General features: G+C 43.3%; 1 protein-coding gene across 3 annotated transcripts; it reads right to left on the reverse strand.

Annotated features, from left to right (window-relative positions):
* Positions 1–20313, reverse strand: dtna (dystrobrevin, alpha). Of its 3 annotated transcripts, none has more exons than XM_068603998.1 (23): positions 20100–20313; positions 16175–16242; positions 15574–15654; positions 15275–15488; positions 14867–14952; positions 14224–14378; positions 14019–14124; positions 13074–13240; positions 12713–12837; positions 10985–11068; positions 10685–10765; positions 8597–8692; positions 7389–7467; positions 6948–7042; positions 4966–5079; positions 4227–4323; positions 3248–3271; positions 2575–2725; positions 2410–2499; positions 2230–2329; positions 1713–1824; positions 1545–1583; positions 1–1127 (listed from the first exon to the last, which is right to left on the reverse strand). In XM_068603998.1, exons 2-22 carry the CDS (start codon positions 16239–16241, stop codon positions 1566–1568), a joined length of 2142 nt encoding a protein of 713 aa, XP_068460099.1. In that variant the 5' UTR covers position 16242; positions 20100–20313; the 3' UTR covers positions 1–1127; positions 1545–1565. The 3 variants fall into 3 exon arrangements, with proteins under 3 accessions (XP_068460099.1, XP_068460108.1, XP_068460090.1); XM_068604007.1 differs by lacking the exon at positions 20100–20313 and adding an exon at positions 19135–19201; XM_068603989.1 differs by lacking the exon at positions 20100–20313 and adding an exon at positions 18541–18681.
* Between the last annotated feature and the right edge of the window lie 469 nt (positions 20314–20782).

Here is a 20782-nt window from a genome sequence, read left to right on the forward strand (position 1 = left end):
TTGTGTCAACACTTTATTATTATGCATCACCACCATGCAAAATCAATGCTATGAACTTGCTCAAAATTCAAACTAGATATATTTCACACATTTATGATTTTAGATTGGCTTGCCACTTTTCCCAAAGTGACTGAGTAAAGTTTCACACGCACTCGGGAAAACACATCGAGAGTGTGTGTGTGTGTGTTTGGTGTGAGAGTCACTTCGGAGAGTTGTGTGCGTGAGGAGCGACGCTACCAAATGAAACGATGGCAAACGATTGAACCTAAATTCATAAAACATTGAGAGGAAACACAATTTGTTCGATGCCCTTCGCAAGTGTAAACCATTTGGAAGCCATGTCAAAAGCGTACATGTTTGCAGACAAAATCACTTCCCGGAACGAGATTTAATTTAACTTAATTTGTCCTGTAAAGATGCTGAACAGGCGCGTTTTGTTGTCGTCGACAGGCTGCATTGACAGTTTGAATGAGCTCCATCGAGAGGTCATCCAATCAGCGAAGGCATGTGTGCATTATCATCAATAACGTATCAAAGAAAACAAGCGTATTTGATGGGCCTGCTCCAAAAACAAGTCAAAAATCAATACAAAAGCCATTCGACAGCAACTGTAAAAAAAAACAAAAAAAAAAACCTATAGATGTTAAATCTGGAGTTATACATTTATGAAATATTGCAAAATGTATCGTCTATAACTTCAACTCCAACACAGGTTTATATTTTAAATCAGAAGACAAACACACACTTAAAACCTGGTTGACTGTTTTTGCAGAAACATCAGATTTGAGTAGTTGTAGTTGCACATTTGCTTGACAAACTCATATAAAAAAAAGGCAAAAAAAAAATTAAGAAATACCGGTAATTCCCCCAAAGTCATGTGGTTTTTATGGCACCTGTGGTGTAATAGACAGCTCACTAATTAATCTCTTTACTTCAGCTCACAGTATTACCTTAAATATGTGGTTGGTTAAAAAATATATCTTTACATAAATGTGTTCTATGGTTGGATTCAGCCATTTATTCAACTTAAATTCTTCATGTCTTCAGTGCTCGGTACCGTCGGCCCCGTCGGCCCCGTGTTGTCTCGTCCAGCGTCTCCTACCATTGTTGCTTTTCATATTGCTCGCCTGTTGAGGACGCAGAACGCGTTACTTACGGCACAATGCAAGTGCGAAACATCATATCTCAAACATGCTAGCTGGAGTGCTCAGAAATAAACGCTGATTTATGATTATGGTCCGTCATGTGGGAAAGTGCTTCCTCCAGTTCAGCTCAGGAAATTTCTTTATCTTTTTTAAACACTGTTATGATGACCTACATGCTGGAATAAAAGTACATGTCTGACCCTGATGACATAGAACAGTGGTTCTCTAATGGGGGTATGTGAGATCTTTTAAGAAAACATTTAAAATTAGCTTAAAATATAAGTATAAAATATATAAGCCCCCTGATTTTGGGGCTATACAAAAAAATACACTGAACTGAATAGAACAGAACCACTGACATAGAAGATGCATTTTATATTGTAGTTTCCGGACACTTACCAGTCAACTGGACTAACACGGTCACTGCTGCAGCGTCACCTGCACCACAGCACCAGAAACACAAGCAGCGAGTTAGAAAAAGTATTGAAACACACCAACAACACAAAAAACCCACAACACACCGCCGCCTCCTTTCCGTTGACAGTCCCCAGCGCAGCGAGGACTCACCATGCACGCCTTGTCTGGCTCCTGCCTGTGCTGCACCAGCTCCTCCAGGCTGAGCTCGTCCTCCAGCTGCCGCTCCAGATCGTTCTCGAAGCTCTCGGCAGCGCTGGCGCTCCTGTGACAGATAACAGGCGAGTTTGAAACAAGACACGATGTCGGAGGTGTTCCTGAGAACTGGAGGAGTTGTGACGGAAGACAGGAACCAAAAAAAAAAACCTTTTCAAGTTTCACATTTTTAGATAGAAAGCGGTCAGAGCTGAAGCCCCACCGCTTTTAAATCTCTGATAACAATCTTTACATCTGATTCACATCGGTGATCTATAGAAATCTAGGAGATGAGCTGATGTAGGAAGCACACACACACACACACAAAGTGGCAAATAAGCACCACTTGGAAGCAGCACGGTGTGTCAAAGCAGCTTCTCTGGTTAAGCGGCTAAAATGCTAAAGTGTGGAAGAATACACTGATTATTCCTTATGATTTATTGCTAATTATGGAAGACACATCCCACTGTGGTACCTTGGTTTATACGTGAAGAAGGGATCTGAAGAGGTTGTGGCCAACAGGTCAGCACGTCCAAAGTCTGAATCCGTGGTGCTCTCTGTCTCACTTCCACCCTCTATGAGAACAAAACAATTGTTTAGCTGTTGCATACAAATTCAGACGGCAAAAATTCAACCTTTTTTAATTTTTTTTTACCTGAATTGAGTTCTTTCACCAGCGATGACATTGTGTTGGTGATGGAGTCAGCAGCAATGAGGAGGTCGTTTCTTAAGTTTCTCCTCGGACCTTTGACGCACAAAACTTATTTAGAAATCAGAGCCGCAAAGCGAACGCACGTATTTCTGCTCGTGGCGGCGTTACCGTGAGCGAAGGCCTCCTGAACATCCCCTCCCACGCCCATGAGCGAGTCCTGAGGTGTGTGAGTCGGGGTCGTGCCGGCGGAGTCCGAGTGGATGGGTGTGGGGATCTGCCGGCTGATGGTGTGGCTCGGGGAAGAGCTGGGGCCCTGAGTCTGCAACACAGACGCCGTTTCAGTGTAACATTGTGTTGCCATTGTTAAACAGAAGAAACCCTAATCTGGATCAAAAGCTTTCTTATCAAAGCAAACCTCCCACGAGCAATGCAACAAATGACTTTTCATCGTCAGCGCTCAAATCACAGCAACGAATACATCAAACGCCAAAAAAACTGCTACAATCTATTCAGGTCAAAAGTTTGTTGCTAATTTGTCCCGATAGTGCACCGCGATAGCTTCATGGGTAAGCGACATCACACACATGCTAGACATGTACAATGTGTGAAGTCATTAAGCTGCATTTTTGTCAAAATCTCAACATGCTGTTAAAACAGATTCCAGTTATTCGCACAGAGCAGACTGCACGTTGCTGATGTCTGGCGAACATCTGCATCTCCAAAGTATCAGTCCAAAAGTTTTCACCCAACAACAGCAGTTAGTATTTACTTCAAACATGCAACAATTTTGGAATCCAAGCGCGGTTTCCGCCTCTTTCTGCTGCAGAGTTTTCACACTCACGGCTTGTTTCCGTTCCTCCTCCAGCTGCAAAACAATATATTTATGGCTCATGAAACAACGACCACATCATATTGAGTATTTCCCAGAGAAAAATCCGATCAGGAATTCCTCCAGGTGGTGACAAAGCATGTGGCTCCCTCACGCAAGTTTAATGGATTAACATTGATCCTCTCAGCTTAATTAGATTGATATCCTCCCCACTTGAGCCAGTGTGCGAGCTCGCTGTGTCGGCTTTGAGGAACTCCTGTCTCGTTGGCCGAGGAAGATATTCTCGCACCAAAGGTTATCCTCCTTGTACGGCGTGATGGAGCGTAATCCCCAACTTAACACCCTGTTCTTAAACCATCCCTCTGGACTCTTAGCTACCATTAACATTATTAACACAGCTAATAAGGAGCAATGTGACATCATTAAAGTATTAAACGTGTTCCAGATGAGGTTAAAGGTTTGTTTAACAAGTTGATCAAATTTCATTTTAGGTGGAGAAACACCCTAAAGCAGACATCATATCTGTAGCTCAAAATATTGAATTTGTAAATCCTGTTCCTGCTATTTGTACACTCAATAACTGACATAGTAGGTCTCAACAGAGCTTGACTAAAGCTGTACGCCCTCTAACGGACATGTAAGGTAATCGCTTGGCGTTAGCTTTACATAAGCTGGAGTGAGCGCGTACATCTGGGAGGAAGAGTCACACGAGTGAACGTCATCGTCTGACCACATTGCTTCCCAATTGCCACCAAATAAAAACCAGAAAATACAAGACACGATACACATTGTTCATGTAAAAATAAACGTGCCAACTTCAACAGAGCTGACTTCTGGCCAAAAGGCAAACGTGAAACTGAATGACCACGACCTAATTGCTCCCTGCAGGAAACAGAATGTGTGTTTTTTTGGGCGATCACGAAGGCGTCTTCTCTGCGCTCCGTATTGGAGTGCTGTGAAGTCAGAGAGATGAGAGGCACGTCTGCAGTACCTTGAGAAGCATCATTAGTTGCTCCAGCTGCACCATGAGTTCCCTGCGACTCTCCTGCAGAGTAGACATTCTTTGTTCGAGCTCATCTTTGCGTTGCCTAACGGAGGAAACAAGTTGGACGTCGTGATGATGCGATAATGTCACGTCAGAGAAGCAAATGTGTCTGAGCGTCTGCTGCGGACTCCAACATATGGCGCTCATTTGTTTAGGAAATAAGGCAATTACAATGTACGTCCTGCTGCAGACGATAAGAAAGATGCCTGTTATAAACTAGGGTTTATACACATTTTGACCAATGGATTTCCATGACTTTAAACCTCATTTTTATGAGCAAACATGTAGTGAAATCTGTGTGTAAACAGTAAAAAGTGATAAAATGTAGTATTTAAACTAACAATGAGGATTCAAAGCAAACAGTAAACTTGAAATGACTCAAATGAATGAGAGACAATAGTTTGATTACAAGAATAAACATTTATATAGATGCCTGGATGTAGGCCTGCTTATATTTTGAGCGTCTTTCTTTGAAAAGCATGTCAATTATTTCAAACTCAGCGTAAATGAACGACATGAACACGTGATTATAACACATTTACATGACTTTTCCAAAACATTTGGGATTTGATTTCTTTCAAAGACTTTTCCCGGCCTGGAAATAACCATTTTGAAAATGCCATGACTTTTCCAGGTTTTCCATGAGCGCAATAACCCTGATAAACGCACGGCAAAGCGGAGTTACCTGAGAAGTCGAAGCTCGGCCAGCAGGGTGGGGTTCTGCTGGCCGCGGTCAGGCGGCGGCTGGGACGCCTCCTCGTGCTGAACACGCAGCCGCTGGATTTCCTGCAGGATTTCTCTGCAAAAGAAACAAACCAGGTTATTTAATGCAGACGTTCCAGGTGAAAAATAAATATGCTAAGTATATTTAATCTTAGCGTACTTGAGTGTACTTAAAGCCCTACTAATCATCAGTATACTTAAACTGGTGCTATTTTGGAACAACTTGCTTAAATTAAATAGTAGTTAAGCACAACTTAAAGTGTATTTTGTATGTATGTTTGTGCTAAATTAGAACAACTTCAGGTAAACTAAGTACAATTTAAGTATATGAATATGTATGTGCTAATATACATGCAGATAGTTCAGTTAAGTTAGGCTATGTTTGTGTTTTGAATACATTTTTAATATAATCTTTGTATTTTACAAATATGTAAACATTACTATATATTCATATATTTATATTATGCGAATAGTATACCAAAAGGTCTACTCGAGGCCCTGTAGGGTAAAACACAAATACAGGGAAGCTGCACTTTGCAACTGATGATCTGATTGTGCAAACTGTCCAAATAGGATTATGTTGAAATCCAAATTTAAATCGGCAATAACTGGGTTTTTTTCTTGGTCACTTGGGGGCACCAGAAACAAGCTGTGGGTATTTTATCCCCTCGGTTATAGCAGATATTAGTTTGTATCCACCTGACGAAGTCCAATATTCACTCGCTTTCAGCTGTGCTTGTACTCCATGAACTCCTGAGGGAAATATCTCATATCTAACCTTTTTAGCAGTTCACCAGCTAGTCGCTAACGTTGTCTGTCTGCCGCTTGGGGCTCAGCAGGTAGTGTACAAGAGGGGTTTTAGTGATTTTTATAATCTTTTTTTTTGTGCTATAAAAGCTGCTGTCTGCAGCCAAAAACAACGGGAGCAGTGAGAGTGAAGCAAAACAACGAAGGTGTTGGCAGGAACACCCAAAACAATAGAGTGAAAGAGGATTTAGAGGCTTAAGTTTCCAGATTGCATCCAAGTGATTACACCTCCGCTCACCCATTCCCCTTTCTCAAGCCTGTCAGAGAACTACAATGCTTTTTTTTTTTTAAGGTAATGTAAAGACACAACAGGCCAGAGTTTGGTTTGTCTGAAACATGGCGGTGCGACATGGAAGACCGTTAGCTCATCCTCAGCTAACGGAAACACGATCAGTCACATTTCTGCCAATAAATCCCCCTAAATCCAGCTCTTCCTTTTAGACCTTTTTCACAACAGATATGTTGCCCGCAGGAGAAGCTCAGGTGTTACTAACAACATAAACCCAGGCTCCGTTCTATTCAAGCCACGGCAGCGTGACCGGGGAGCCCATAAAGCTCTGTGGAGCCGAGGATAACTGCAGAGTCGGGCAATAACTCTCTGCAGGTTCCTCCTCACATGTGACCGCCGTCATATACAAATACTCACGTGATCCATTGTTTGTATTAAAGAAAAGTATTAATTATAGCTGCATTAAAAACCTACGTACTGGCTCACTGTTGCCTGTAATTGAACTTTTGTCTCCATTTCGGCTTCATTATTCACTATTAGTTATTGCTGTCATTTTAATGTTAAACTCGCTGTTACTTTCAATGGCAAGTCTTCTTAACTGCTTTTCTTTTTTGCGTGTCTTTCCTTATTTTACTGATTTTAAGCAAACTGTGAAGCCATTTTGAATTTGCACGAAATAGGCCGTATGAATAAATTGTCTTGAATTGCCATGTATGATCCGATATTCATTGACTTACATTATATACTAGGAATCTTACCTAAGTTTCTAACAATAGAAATAATTAGATTCTGTCAGACCAGCATTCTGTTTATTCTCAAGGTTAATCTCTTGTTGTGGGATTGAAAAAAGACGAGAGGCGACAAACAGGAAATAACTGAAAAGCATCGGCGAAGCGTTCCTCCCTGACCTGTTTTTGCACTCGAGCTCGGCGATGAGCTGCCTCTGCTGTTTGTTTGCATCCAGAGAGAAGGGGAGGTCCGTGGGGATCCGGTGCTGTTGAGCCTGTTGGTGGAACCAAGCAAGACACAACACGTGAACGGGCTTTACCGAAGGATGATGTCATCTATTGCCTCATCTTGTATCTCACAGGGAGGGGGGGGGGGGGTAATAAAGCAGTCATGTCACCATCTATCAAGGCCTGATCAGAACATAAACAGGCATAGAAGTCTGGTGAGGAATGATCACCACCTGTAAACCCTTTTATCATCTCAACGATAAAAAGGGCTGAAACCCTCAAAGGTGGAGTAGCAGCGTACGATAAAACCCTCATCAAGGACAGATTTTTGGCTGTGGACACAGATGAAAGATGCCACGATATTGTGAGTAATAAATATCTTATATATCTCACCGCGGCATCAGCAGCCAGTCTAGCAGCATAGCGGGCGATGAGGCTGTGCTCTTCATCTTGATGGTTGCTCTCCAGCAAACTGATCAAGAGGAAATTGGAGTCACAACACGACACGGTTACCACACAGCGACGCAGATTCACACACTGCAGTGGGACAAATCCAAGAAAGTTTAGTTTGTTCAAGAGCCAAATGTTTGATAGCAGCGTCCTAATAATGCTAAGCTACTTATGTAAAACCACGAAAGCATGAATGTATTTGGTATGAATGAAATAAGGACGTTGGGTTATTACATAAAAGAGAAGTTGAAGTTATCATGTCTGTCCAAAGAGCAGAAGGGTTACGTGTACAGTCGGATCACTGATAAAGTAAAAACCAAAATGCTTGTGTGCATTTCCAAGCACACACATATGTTAAAAGCTCTCAAATGCACTCGCACAGGAAGACACAGATAGCCGACATGACGGCCGACACTGAAACCGGCATTAAAACACGCACACACCCAAGCATCTTAGCGCACACGCATAATGCTGAGAAGAGGAGACGATGCGTCATATTGCCAGTGGTAAAATAAAAAACAAAACAGCTGACACAAACAGTCTCGCTTTGTTTAGAAAAATTCACCCAAGATTTACCGGACCGAACTCATTGTAGAGATTGAAGAAGCAGTCAGATCTGAGGAAAACAGCAACTAAAAGTGCTCAAAGTATTTGGTACCAATTAACTAACTAATCGTCTCTGAGCATTTGGTGTTATACAGTTTTAATAAGACAAATATGAGACTTTTGACCATTCTTATTTTGCATATTTCAGTCAGAGACATTGATTTGTACTTTTTATGACTGAGAGAAAAGCAATATTTTGTCGTGATGTTGTTATGTGTACACTTACAAGGTCTTATAAGCGTTTAAATATGACAATACCAAAAGGTTTCCTGTTGAAATCCAATCCAATAAATACAGATCTCTGGTTCCATTTTGGCACCAAATCAGTCAGACAAACATTTGCTGCAGCTGAATAGCGATAAAAGGCGTTGACAGGAATGTCAAAGGTCGAGGTGACTCGTCTGTAAAAGCGACAGCATGCGGCGTTAGGTCTGTGACACACTCAGAATGAGGTTAGGTCATGGGGGCGGGTCGCTAGGTGGCAGCTCAGCACAGCATATGGTTTCCACTGGTGTTTGGCGAACGCGGCGACACACCGAACTAACCATGTTTTGGGCTTGTTTTGTAGGAGATTCACATACAGGCCAATGAGAGCATGTTCGTCTGCAAGTCTATCGGCAACATCGAGGTTGTAGTTCAACCTGGAACGGCGCAGGGTTTCACAAGACATAAAACATGACATTACACAGGTGACAATAGAGGGGAGGGAGGGACGAGAGGGGAGGGAGGAGGAAGAGAGACAAAACGCAACACAAGAGGAGAGGAAGAGAGCGGCTGAAAAGCAGCCATTCACGGGTGACTAGAGAGTAACAAGGCCGTATTATGTTTGAGAGAGACGCCCGTGATGAAGGCTCGGAGCGCGATTAAGGACATGCTCAGCAAGAAAAAAAAAGACTCCACAAGCTCCATGTTTACATTCTCCAAGCATCAATCACTCAGGGCTCTATTATTAAAACTATCGAAAGTCATTACTTCGAAGTCAAACAATCAGCCACCCGGGCATGAAGCATGCTCCTTTTATTTATAGAGGCTTCCCATCTGCATCACAGACTCCTATAGCAACCACCCCTACGGCCGCTAAGGAGGGGCAATGCAGGATTATCTTGTGACCGTACGATGTCTCATATAGCAAAACCAACAAAGAACCGCATCGTCAAACCGTTCAGGATAAAATAGAACTATACTGTTTGAATTATTTGCTTCTTTAACCCTGATAAATACTTACTCTGCAAAGCAGCTAATTCAATAAATAAACCTGCCGCTACTGCATATTGACCTCATAACGATAGCTACAGTACATTGTATATGATTTCTTTAACACGTAGCAGCAAGGCATTATGGGGTATATATGCAGTTTGGGCTGCATGTCCACAATAACTAATTATTCAGTAAAATGATGACAGCTCCTCAGCAGCTAACTGCTCCGCTATGTTGACCGGCTCCTCACTAACTTTGGTATTTGCTGCTGTTTGTAAGAACAACGTTGCGGGCTTTTAAAACAAAACAAAGAGCTGAAAGATGCTAAAATGATCCACAAAACTGAGGTGACCTGCCGATTATAACCTGTGTTCTGTGGACTTTCACATTAAACACATAAACTATTGTCAATATAAAAATATTGGTCAGGACAACTGCAATACATACTGGGGGTTAGCGAGGAAGCTTATTGTGTTGTTTTGTGGGGAGTGTAGGCTCCACGTTCTTAAGAGCTCGACTCAACACTAAAAGACTTTTACTTCCGACTAAAAATCTAAATATTTTGCCATCGATTTCTTTTAAAAAAATGTGTCTCGCAAGATTACGGAAGTGCACTAAGCTAAACCGCTGCAGTGCCTCTTTAACGGCACATTCCAGCCGAGTCAAGTCCAAACTCTGGTCATAAAGTTTGGGAATGTAATCAGGTATTCTCAGTCATTGTTGGGCAAAAGTTGGCCCGTCAAGCTTCAGAGGGCACGTCAGCTGAAAGCCCCGAATTACACGGTGTCTGTGCAAACAGTAACCACGATGTCAGATGCTCTGATATGCACATCAAGAATAACCTAAAGAACGCTCACTCATCACATCTCTATGTTTTTCCATAAGCTCGAGCTATGAAAGGGACCAGTGTTCCCTAAAGAAACACCTTCTCCGTCAGGTGCAGGTGCAGCGGAGCTCAACGGCCTTTTACTAGAAAAATCCTGACAGGACAAATATTTAAAAAAAACACATCAATAGCGACGAAAAACAACAAGATAATCCCCATTTCCTGTAAACGGGCATATTTCTTCACATACCTGGGAATACTCCAGCTAATTTAAACTGTTTAGCTGCCGCAGCTTCAACATCGATGAGATTGAGGGGAACATTAAAAGACGCTTATATTCAAAACTAGCGCTTTGTATTTCCCATTTCTGCGTGAATCACGAAGATTGTAATAGACACTCCGAGCTAATTGCAGAGATCTTTATGGCGCATGCTTCATCCAGCGTTTATGAAATAGCCCCTCGAGTACAACAATGTAAACCCCACTATAAAACTAGTACTTTAGAACGATAAGCACTCCAGTTTATGCCTTGTGATCATTATCTATATTAGTCAATGCATGCACCTGGGCTTCAAAAGGCATTCTCCATATGCACACCTGTGTCACTTACCCTCTCCCTTTAAACAGATGTGGAGCAGTCAGAGTCAAGGGCTTTCTTTGCTCAACATCATTACTCTTGCTGTAAGGCAAGCTATTTACATGATTCAGCACAAAGAACCACAAAGAAAGAAAGAAAGAAAGAAAGAAAAGGAGCACGATGATACACAAATGTTCTCACATGCACTTACTTTGGAAATTAAAGGCAAGAGAAGAAAGACAGAGTCGACAGGGGCCGGGCCTTTGGGGAGTGCGGCGACTGAAAAGATCCGCTTTGAAAATCCAGGACATCCTTTGTCACGACTGTACTCACCTTTTGGTGGAGTAAGGGTTCCCTGATATAGGCATGGAGTGGCAGAGCGAGAAGTCACTGGTGATGTTCACTGGTCTTGGTGGCCTGAACAGGAAACAAAATGTGTTTTCAATCCCAACAAGGCTGTTTTTGAACTCATTTTTAAACGTTGAAGTAACAAACTTTTTGTTCCCAAAATCGACATTCAGATCCACACGAGCGGAAGTGTATGTGGATCTGAACGTCCAGTCTGGTAGAGGAGCTTTCTGTGCATGTGTCAGGATGTCAGAACAAAGACAGAGGTGATTAGTGATGCAAGGTGTGTGGTAAACCAGCGGTCCCCAACGGTCCCGGGTCCTTTGGTGCCGGGCCGCACAGAAAGAACGAATGAAAAAAATGTCCAAAAGTTCAGAAGCTCAGGTCTCATACTAATTTGCTGTAATAGTGAGTTGTATTTTTAAGCACTTTAGTATTGTCTTCATGCCGGTTGTACCATTTGATTCTGTCATATTTGAATATGTCATCTTTATTACGTCATATTTATTCCGTCATATTTATCGCCCATGTCGCAAAGGCCGGTCCGTGAAAATATTGTCTGAAACAAAACCGGTCCGTGGTGCAAAAGAAAGGTTGGGGACCGCTGTGGTGAACAGTAGAAACATGCAATGAATGCGGGAACACTGACTGTGAGTGCTCTCGCGTGGACGGGAAAAATGATTAGCACAAAACAAAGGATTCAAATCTACCGTCAACAGGAAAGTACAGACACTGTTTACGATGTGTTAAATAACCAAAAGCAACTCACCACGTATCTCTGAGGAAAGTACAGAACGAGGAAAGGAATGAAAATAATTCATTACAATCAGCCCAGCAGTGCGGAGGCGACACCAAATGCATGACATTCCAGTAATTTAGAGAAGAACTAAACACCATTCTTAATAAATTCACAGAAAAAAGCAAAGTGATGAATATCAGACAATATTACTAGCTTATCATCTGCATAAACGTCAGCTAATGAGGATCTTATTTTTAATAACTACAGTATATCTTGGATGAAGAGATCCTTAGTAAAAATATTTTTTTTCAAGTGTTATGTGAAAAACAATGTGCCCCAATACAAATCATAATCATTATATCTTCAGATTTTTCGTCCTCAAAAGTCCAGTAATTGACCAACATTCAGTTTCTACAAAACTTTCAGGGTTATTTCGTAAAATACAACAACCTAGTTCAAAATTTAAAGGTGAAACATGCATTTTCTCAAAAAATGAGGACCGCAAACGATCATTCATCTGCGGATCTCGTGGGGGGAAAATACAAATTTATATAGTCATGTTTTTCTTTTCTTTTTTAATTAAAAATGACCAAACGAGGCTGCCAGTGAATACTGTGAAGTTACAATGAAGTGGTAACACACACGGGTATGTTGCATGGAGTAGCCTTGCTGTATGTAACTATAGCTGCTTTTAATAAACAGCACCACATTGGTATCAGGCCAGTGCTTGTGCAGGCTGTTCCATTATTTATACCACAACGCACAACAGCAGGCAAGTCAGGGGAAAGGTAGCAGCAGTGTTGCAGATCACAATCATTCCCCAGGCTATAATTAAGCCCCATTGATCAGTTGACCCAGGAGATTGACTGGATTCACTTCAGACTTCGAGGCAGCAACAAGATAATTACCAGCTTGAAAGGAGGAAAAATAGCATTTGAAAAAGAAAAAAGAAAAATCTGCTGCTTGAAACTTACACAATATGAGATAGGTTGAGAGGTTTTTCTGGCATTTCAGGAAACATGGGGTGGAGCGGCTCTCTGCTGGACGCACAGCTCAGGGACTTACTGAGGACATGGGATAACTTCTTCGCGGGGGATTTCTGGGAGAAACACACAAGGCCATGTGCAAATTCAGAGAACGCGAGGACGCCATTGTCTCTCCGAAACACATGACATCATCACCGTCACCTGCGGCGAAACATCCGGCGTCCTCACACTGCGGTGAGGCGGACGGGAAATAGCCGCAGTGACTGGTCGAGCGCAGACACACCTCCCTCGGCCCGCCCCTCTCCTCCGCCTCCTCCTCCTCCGCCTCCTCCTTCTTCCCTTCCCTTACCCATGACGTGTACTCCTTCATTTGGTGCTGGTTGCTATGGGAACCGCTGGCATGCCCCCTCCAGAAGCAGTCCTGACAGAGCTGGTAATTATGACATTGCTGGCAGCGGTAGCGGAAGCCCATCATACTCTCATTGTGGCAGTAGGAGCACTCGACCGGGTGAAAGACTGCAGGGAGGAGAGGAGAGGTCACACACACACACGCGCGCGCAGATGGACAAACACATGCACACAAACAGATGTGATCGTAAACCCACGTACGCTGCACAGAGACGGGGATTCATTTTCATTCAATTTAAGGACAGATGTGCGCTTCCGTCTGTTCCCGTGACATTTCATTTGAACAGAAAACACAGAAATCAGAGCGACGGCAGCCTGCTGTGTGTGTGTTTGTGTGTGTGTGTGTGTGTGTGTGTGTGTGACTATGTGTGTGTGCCTGTACGTGTGTCTGTGTGTGTGACTATGTGTGTGTGTGTCTATGTGTGTGTGTGTTTGACTTTGTGTATCTGCGTTTGTGTGTCTCTGTGTATGTATCTGTGTGTGTGTGACTGTGTGTATCTGTGTCTGTGTGTGACTGTGTGTATCTGTGTCTGTGTGTGACTGTATGTGTGTGTCTATGGGTGTGTCTGTGTGTGTGTACATGTGTGTGACTATGTGTGTGGGTGTATGTGTGTGTGTTAGCATGTGACTCTGTGTCTTCTGCTCACAAGGTGATGATGTGTGTTTGTGACAATTACACCCAAACACACACTCATGCACAGGGTGTAAGGTCCCTATGGCTCATCCTCAACTGAGGCGTGTGTGTGTCTGTGTATGTGTGTGTGTCTGTGTGTGTGTTTGTGTGTGTGCTGACTCAAGATAATGATGCAAAGCTGAACTTTACATCCTCCCAAAGCGCCGCCGGCGCCCTCACTCCCGTTTCTAAATATTCTGTGTGGCGTCTCACCGTTCTCCACGTTGGTGAGCCGATGCATGAGCGGTAACCACACCAGACACTGAGGGGGCGGGTCGGACATCAACGTATCGAGGAATGTATTGAGGGAGACCTTTTTCTGTCGGCGGTGGGCGCAGAGAGCGAGAGGGTGAGATGATGCAACGTGGGCGGGGGGGTGAAATAAATCCTCCACGACGTCCAATGAATGAACCCTCACCTGCTGGGAGAAGCACGTCCTCGCGGCTTGTTCGGTGTAACCGAACGAAGGCCCCTCAAAAACCGCCATGGGTAATTTGAGCACCTCCCTCAGAAATTGGTCGAACTGCGAGTGGACCATTACTCCAGCAGAATCTGATATCTGGGAAAAGATATCTGGGAACAACGCAGGCAGACATTACACACAAATGCATCAAACTAATTGTCGGTTGCCACCACAGTCGGCTAATTACAGCGCACACAATACAATTATCCCACTTATTTGTGAAAACAAATCAAAGTAAAGCGGTTATTCAAATCAATTGTGATAATAATACACCAACAACACAACCCCCCCCCCCCCTTCACAAGCCAGTGCGACTGCTCCCACGGATTTTGTAGATTATGTAATAAAACATATCCTTCAGATAATGAATAATGGCTTCTTCCAGCCACGAAGAGATGGCCGGTGCCACTTCCTCCTTTATGAACAAAAAGCTGCACAGAGATATGGCCAATACAGACATTAATAACGTTTGTGTAGGAAATTACAAAGCAGAACATTAGTTAAAGGAAAATTATCTGATTTATTACAGGTAAAAGGCGGGATTTTCATTTCATTTTTCATGATTAAAAGTAAAAGAAGCATTTGCTGTGTTGCTTACATCTTAATTTATCCAGGATTTTCCCTCCACAGATGGTTGCCAGGGCCATCTTCACAACGAAGACGGATATCTTGCCCTGGCCCTCCCTAAAAAAAGGAGCAGATACATTTTACATTAAGATTGTAGATTATTTTAAAAGACGCTGTCAGTGTCAGAAGGCTCTGAACCGTGTTTCTAAAAGGCTCAACCTTGAGAGGCGGCGGCTTAAAGAATGCTTTAGCTCGGCTTTTAGCGACTCTGAATACATTCCCTCTACGCCAGCGTGTTGTGACATCATGAAAGCCAGTCGTCTGTATTTTCACTGACACTTCAGAGTCACATTTCACACCGCATTAGCTCACGTCGAAACCTCAGACGGGAGAATGCACGAGCCGCCGCCGCCGCCACGCCGCGTGACACGTTACTCACGGGTCGTAGGACGCCAGCAGGAAGTTGAGCAGCAGGCTGATGGACTGTTCCACGGCGATCTGGTGTGTGTTGGGCATGCGCTTGTTCAGCTGGTAAAAAATATTGGACAGGACCACTTCGAGGCGAGCCACGGAGAGCTCGTCGCCGAGGTCCATGGCGTTGACGCCGTTCTCTCGGAAAGCCTCGATGACGTTCCAGATGTCGACCAAATGCACTGTGGAAGCAGAACAGAGTCACGTAGGCACATTGTGTCGGGGAAGGATTGCGAGCAGTGTGAAAGTGCACTGCATCGTACTCACGATTGCATTTCTTCTGCACAAATCTGAGTTTGCAGGCCGTTCTGTACGTCGATAATCGTATGGAGTCCAAATCCTGAGCCCCTGGGGAATAATTACTCATTATCAAATAACATCGGGAACGTCAATGCGAGTTCATGGATCATTTGGAGCGCTGCGAGGAAGAGAGTACAGAGGCCCAAAGTGTTCAATTCCAAACAAGTAAACTACACTGGGAAATTAGAAATCATGTAAATAAATGACTTATACAGATTGAAAAAGGACAGTTTGAAATACTGGAATAAAATAAAATACCATGGACATGATGATAGATAGATAGATAGATAGATAGATAGATAGATAGATAGATAGATAGATAGATAGATAGATAGATAGATAGATAGATAGATAGATAGATAGATAGATAGATAGATAGATAGATAGATAGATAGAAGACACAAACATATCAGGTATTACACATACTGAATATATATACAAAACAGCAGAGCGTATTAAGTTCAAGAAAATGAAACAAGGTGCAAAAGTGCAAAGTATATTTAAGTAGAGTAGAGAAAGATGCAGAGAGTTGAACAGCAGACGAGTGTAGATCATGCTGAGCACTTACTCATCTCGACAAACAGTTGCCTTCTATCTGCCATGTTGTCGCCGCTCGGCCCGAAGTCTTCAATCATTCTGGTCAAGAGGAGAGAAAGTGTAACGTCACACACACTTTCAATTAGGGCACCGCTCAATCACTGGCTATGCTCTTCTTAATGCTTCCAGTTTCATTCTGTGTCATATTTCTGCTGTGTTTTGAGTAGCATAAAAACAATCTGTTTATCGAACTGCAATAGCATTATGCCCGTTTGACATCATTTCACTTCAAATGCCTCGGACCCTGAAGGCACCCCGAGGCTCCAGGTTCACTGGTAAGTGAAGCCCACCCCTTGAGTTACTGTTACTGTCAAGATCTGAGCGGATTTACCCCGAAATTTATAGTCATTTTTAAAAAAAACAAAAAACAATGGGTCCATAACATCAGACAGAGGCGGACAAAAGCTTTGTCTCATTTTTGTTGGATAATATGTAAAGATTGTCGCTGGCAGATTGGATCAGAGAGCTCCAGCTTAAGTTATAAAATGTCTCGTATGGCAACGAGAACCCTGTAAAAAAAAACAAGGGGGTCTTAAAACTTGAAATGTGCACTTGATTGCTTAATACATTCATATTGTGCTGATTGACTGAAGCTAAAACTGCGTGTCCCCGGCTAACAAGTTAGCCTTGTTGATGATGTTTTTAAGCTTCTATTTTTTGGGTGTTTTGACACACGAGCGCTCCAATAAAGGAGGAAATAGAGGCTGAAATGCTTACTATGTCCTACGCACAGCACTTTGTGAAGGAATCCAAAATGTTGGACAGGCCTATGGTTGCTTTGCTACGACTGGACAATCACTGTTTGGAGGGAGTTCAGCGATCAGTTGAATTAGCAAATGAATTTGTGATTATTTGATTAAATGCACATCCGGTCCGGTGCATCTAAAGCCGAACAAGAACTGAAGTGATGTGGGGTTTTACAGCAACACTTGCCTCACGCAGGGGGCCCTCAATTCAAAAATTTGCAATCTAAAAATATTACGGCCTTGTGCATTTTTCACACTTAATTAAATTACAAAATAATGATTCAATACAAACAACAGGGGCTTTACCCCGAGGGCCCCAAAGCAGTTTAATCCGGCCGTGCTCAACACACTGACCTCACTTTTTCTGTCTGTTTTTCAACAGTGCATGCGCAAATTGAGCATAACACACTACAGTGCTTATCAGAAATGTGATGGAGGGGGGGCAAGGGGGGCGAAGAGAAACTTAAGTAAGACAAGGACAAGACTTTCAGAGGGGCAGAGCGGCAGAGAGGAGGCTCACAGCGCGCCTCGCTGCACACTGTCTGAGGCAATCTAATACACCTAGTCATGTGGTTTGTTGCTATGGCAGCAAAGATCCCAGCCACTCTGTTCATAAAAACATAGTACTAGCAGAGTACTAGTACCCCTCACACACATACACACACACACACACAGACGCTACACCTCCCACTGCAGACAAGCAAAGTTTGCAGAGAGAAGTTTTTCACTCGTAAATATCCTTTATGAGATGAAGCTCAGTGGGATGACAGTCGAGCGCACAGCGGCACTTCTTGGACGAGTGGCTCGAAAACACTTTCCGCCAGACAAATCGCTCAGGCGCGGCGTTGCAAATTACTGCCGACGTTAATTGAAATATCATGCCGCAATTTCCGTGGTGTGGAAATTAGAGTTCACCTTGTGTTGGGGAAAAAAAGGAAGCAAGCAAACAGAACAGCAGACTTTTGGTTTTCCCCTCGATTCCAGTCAGTTTTTAGTCAGTCAATTGCGAAGCTCGAAGGAATCTTTGAAATCCAGATTAAGAGGGAAAAGATTAAACTATAATGGATTAACCTGGAAGTACTGCATCAAGTGTAATCACCTCAAAGCAGTGCAAGCTACAGAACACAATATATAAGTAGATTATATCATATTTATGGCACGATATCATGACAAGCCAGAGCAGAAAAATTGAAAACATCTGGGTTTTAGAGTTATATAAGACAACCAAATATTAATGGAGTGTAGCATCCGTTAAAACAAGGTAATGACAACAGTAAACAACTGTTTTAGAGTCATACACAGCCGCTACTATCAGCCGGAAGTCCAATGTCATCCTGAATTCATCTCTTCCACAGTGAGTGAATGTCAAAGTTTACAAACATGCAGTCTTGTATATATGAACACTGATATCCTTTTCCACATCACGAGCAGGACACGTCCCCGAGTGCCAGTTCCGTGACCTTCTGTGGTCTGTTTTTCACTCTCGGAAATAACTGAGATTGATACAATCTATTGCGCGAGCAGATATTAAACCAGCACCGCCAACACGACGTGTGCGCTGGCGAGGGGCAAAGCGAGATGATCGACATACCTCCCATAAAGCACCATGGTCGTATTCCTTCCCCCAGGTATTACAAAGTCCTCCTTCTAGAAACACAAACTCCTCTCTAACGGTGGAGACATCGCGACAAAAGCAGCCCCAAATGCACGAGTGGGGATCTATCTGAAATTAGAAACTTGTCGGCGAGGCTGCACGGCCTGTGCCGCCTCTATCTTTAACTACAAATGAGAAGGCTCCACATTCTTGCACAGCTTTACTGGCTCTCTGGTTGCAGACCCCCGAACCTCATTCCTGGCATGTGCCCAGCAAACATTAGTCTTTCACACTGGCAGCTTTAGAATAATAACTGCCCTTAAAAGAGCAAATCATCGCATACTATTAACATTGCAGGTCCCAGACCGAGGGGGTCTCACAGTGATGCCTCATTCGGACGTTTTAGTGCTGCACGAACTTCTGTTGGACAAGTTCCAACTGCAAGAAGACCTTATTAGTCAGTTATTTACATTACGAGTCTATTTCTGCGGCAGCTCGGTAAAGCATGTAGTGGACAGTGCTGCTCGTGGATATCCTTCCTCGACGTCGGAACAGATTGTCATGCAACGTTTTCCAAACACAAGCACTTACTTGAGTTATACAGCAATCTGTGTTCGGGCCGGCTCGGCACTAGTACATCGCAGCTGTTACCGCTGATTGGCCGGAGTTATTTTTACATCACAAGACTATAAACTACACTGGCATCCGAATCCCATCCCCTGACGGGAATATAAAAAAAAAGAAAAGAAAGCTGTGCCATTGACTTAAGGTTGCTAGAGCTCAGAGATGTGGTGCTTTGGTGTGGAAGTGAAGCCAGTTCTCTCTTCCTGTCTGGTACCAGCCAGAGATGTCTGCTGGAGGGCCCTCAGCTCTCTGTCGCCTGCTGAGGATCACCATGGTTTCAGCTGCAAAAAGGCCACAACTTTAGCACCCACGATGTTAAACGAGCGTGCAGCTAAAAAGAAATTACAAGTTGTTCAAACACAGTTTTTTTGGTGTGTGTTTTAGATTTGAAAGCTTACATTCTTCAAAGTATCACAAATAGTAGAATCAGTGGGATGAATAGAAGTCAATGTGATGTGATGGGACAAACACAGAATGCATTTGCATGTTGATCACAAGCAGGAAAAGATCTGCACTCCTGGGCAAAGAGTCACGTTGCCCTCATGGACATCAATGAAAACATCCACATTCCACCACAGCGATGCTGGCCAAAGGTTAAAAGAAGGGAGGGATGGCAACAGGCACCTCATGGTACACACGCAGCTCACACATCACCTGTCACGCCTGAGACACCTGTGTGTAGCCGACGCCACACAAAGCTCTCATTGTTACACAAATAACACCCCAGCGCACGCGACTACACGACACTTTCTAACGTTGTTTTTATTTTTTTGATATACAACTCTCGCACATCGACGTGTTTTCTTTCTCTAATCGCGGAAACTTGATCGGGGAAACTCATTGTGACAAAGTAGGTTAAGGTCGCTCCTCTGCTGCTTTCAGCCTCCAGCAGCAGCAGCAGCTGCAGCTGCAGCACTTTGCACAAGACTTACCACAATTTATTTCGAGGCATAGCCATGCACCATCACTGTTTTTTCTTCTTCTCCTTCTTCTTCTTTCCCGTCCAGGGGTCCGACAGCCGGTCGTGTCCCGCGGTGCGATCAGCGTCTCTTTGGCGTCGGGTGCAGCAGCATCGCTGCACGAAGCGGCCGATCTTGCGCCGCTCTCCTGCAAACGCTTGTGTTGTGGAAATTTTTCTGGGTAGCGGAGCCTACTGGCCGAGGAGAATAGAGGCAGCATTGCCTCCAGTATGTGGCCTTCGCGATGACGTAATGCGGAATCTCTTCACTTGCGTCAGTGTGCTTTCGATCTGCAAATGTTAAAGTTTGATAATAAAAGAAGAAGGGTGGAAGTAGAGACAGTAAACAGGGTTGATATATGTTTTGATCGTGTTGGACATGCAAAGATTCGCTGTTTTTTCCATTTATTTTTATATTTTGTTTAGCTTGGGTGGATGACGTCATAGTGTTTTTCAATAACTCTTTGTGAAAGAAAACAATATTGATTAAAACATTACATTGCATTAGAACAAAGAAACCCTATTTATTCTAATGTAATGTAATATGTTTTAAACATGTATTGCAATTTCCTCCTGTGGTTGAACAATTTAGATTTAAAAATCACTGAATACATCCCTAAATATGTTTTGAGGTATGACCCCAATAATAATGAAAGA

The sequence above is a fragment of the Clinocottus analis genome, unplaced genomic scaffold, assembly GCF_023055335.1.
Source record: "Clinocottus analis isolate CAN_PGR_092001 unplaced genomic scaffold, fCliAna1.0.p SCAF_11, whole genome shotgun sequence".
NCBI classification, from domain to species: Eukaryota; Metazoa; Chordata; class Actinopteri; order Perciformes; family Cottidae; genus Clinocottus; species Clinocottus analis.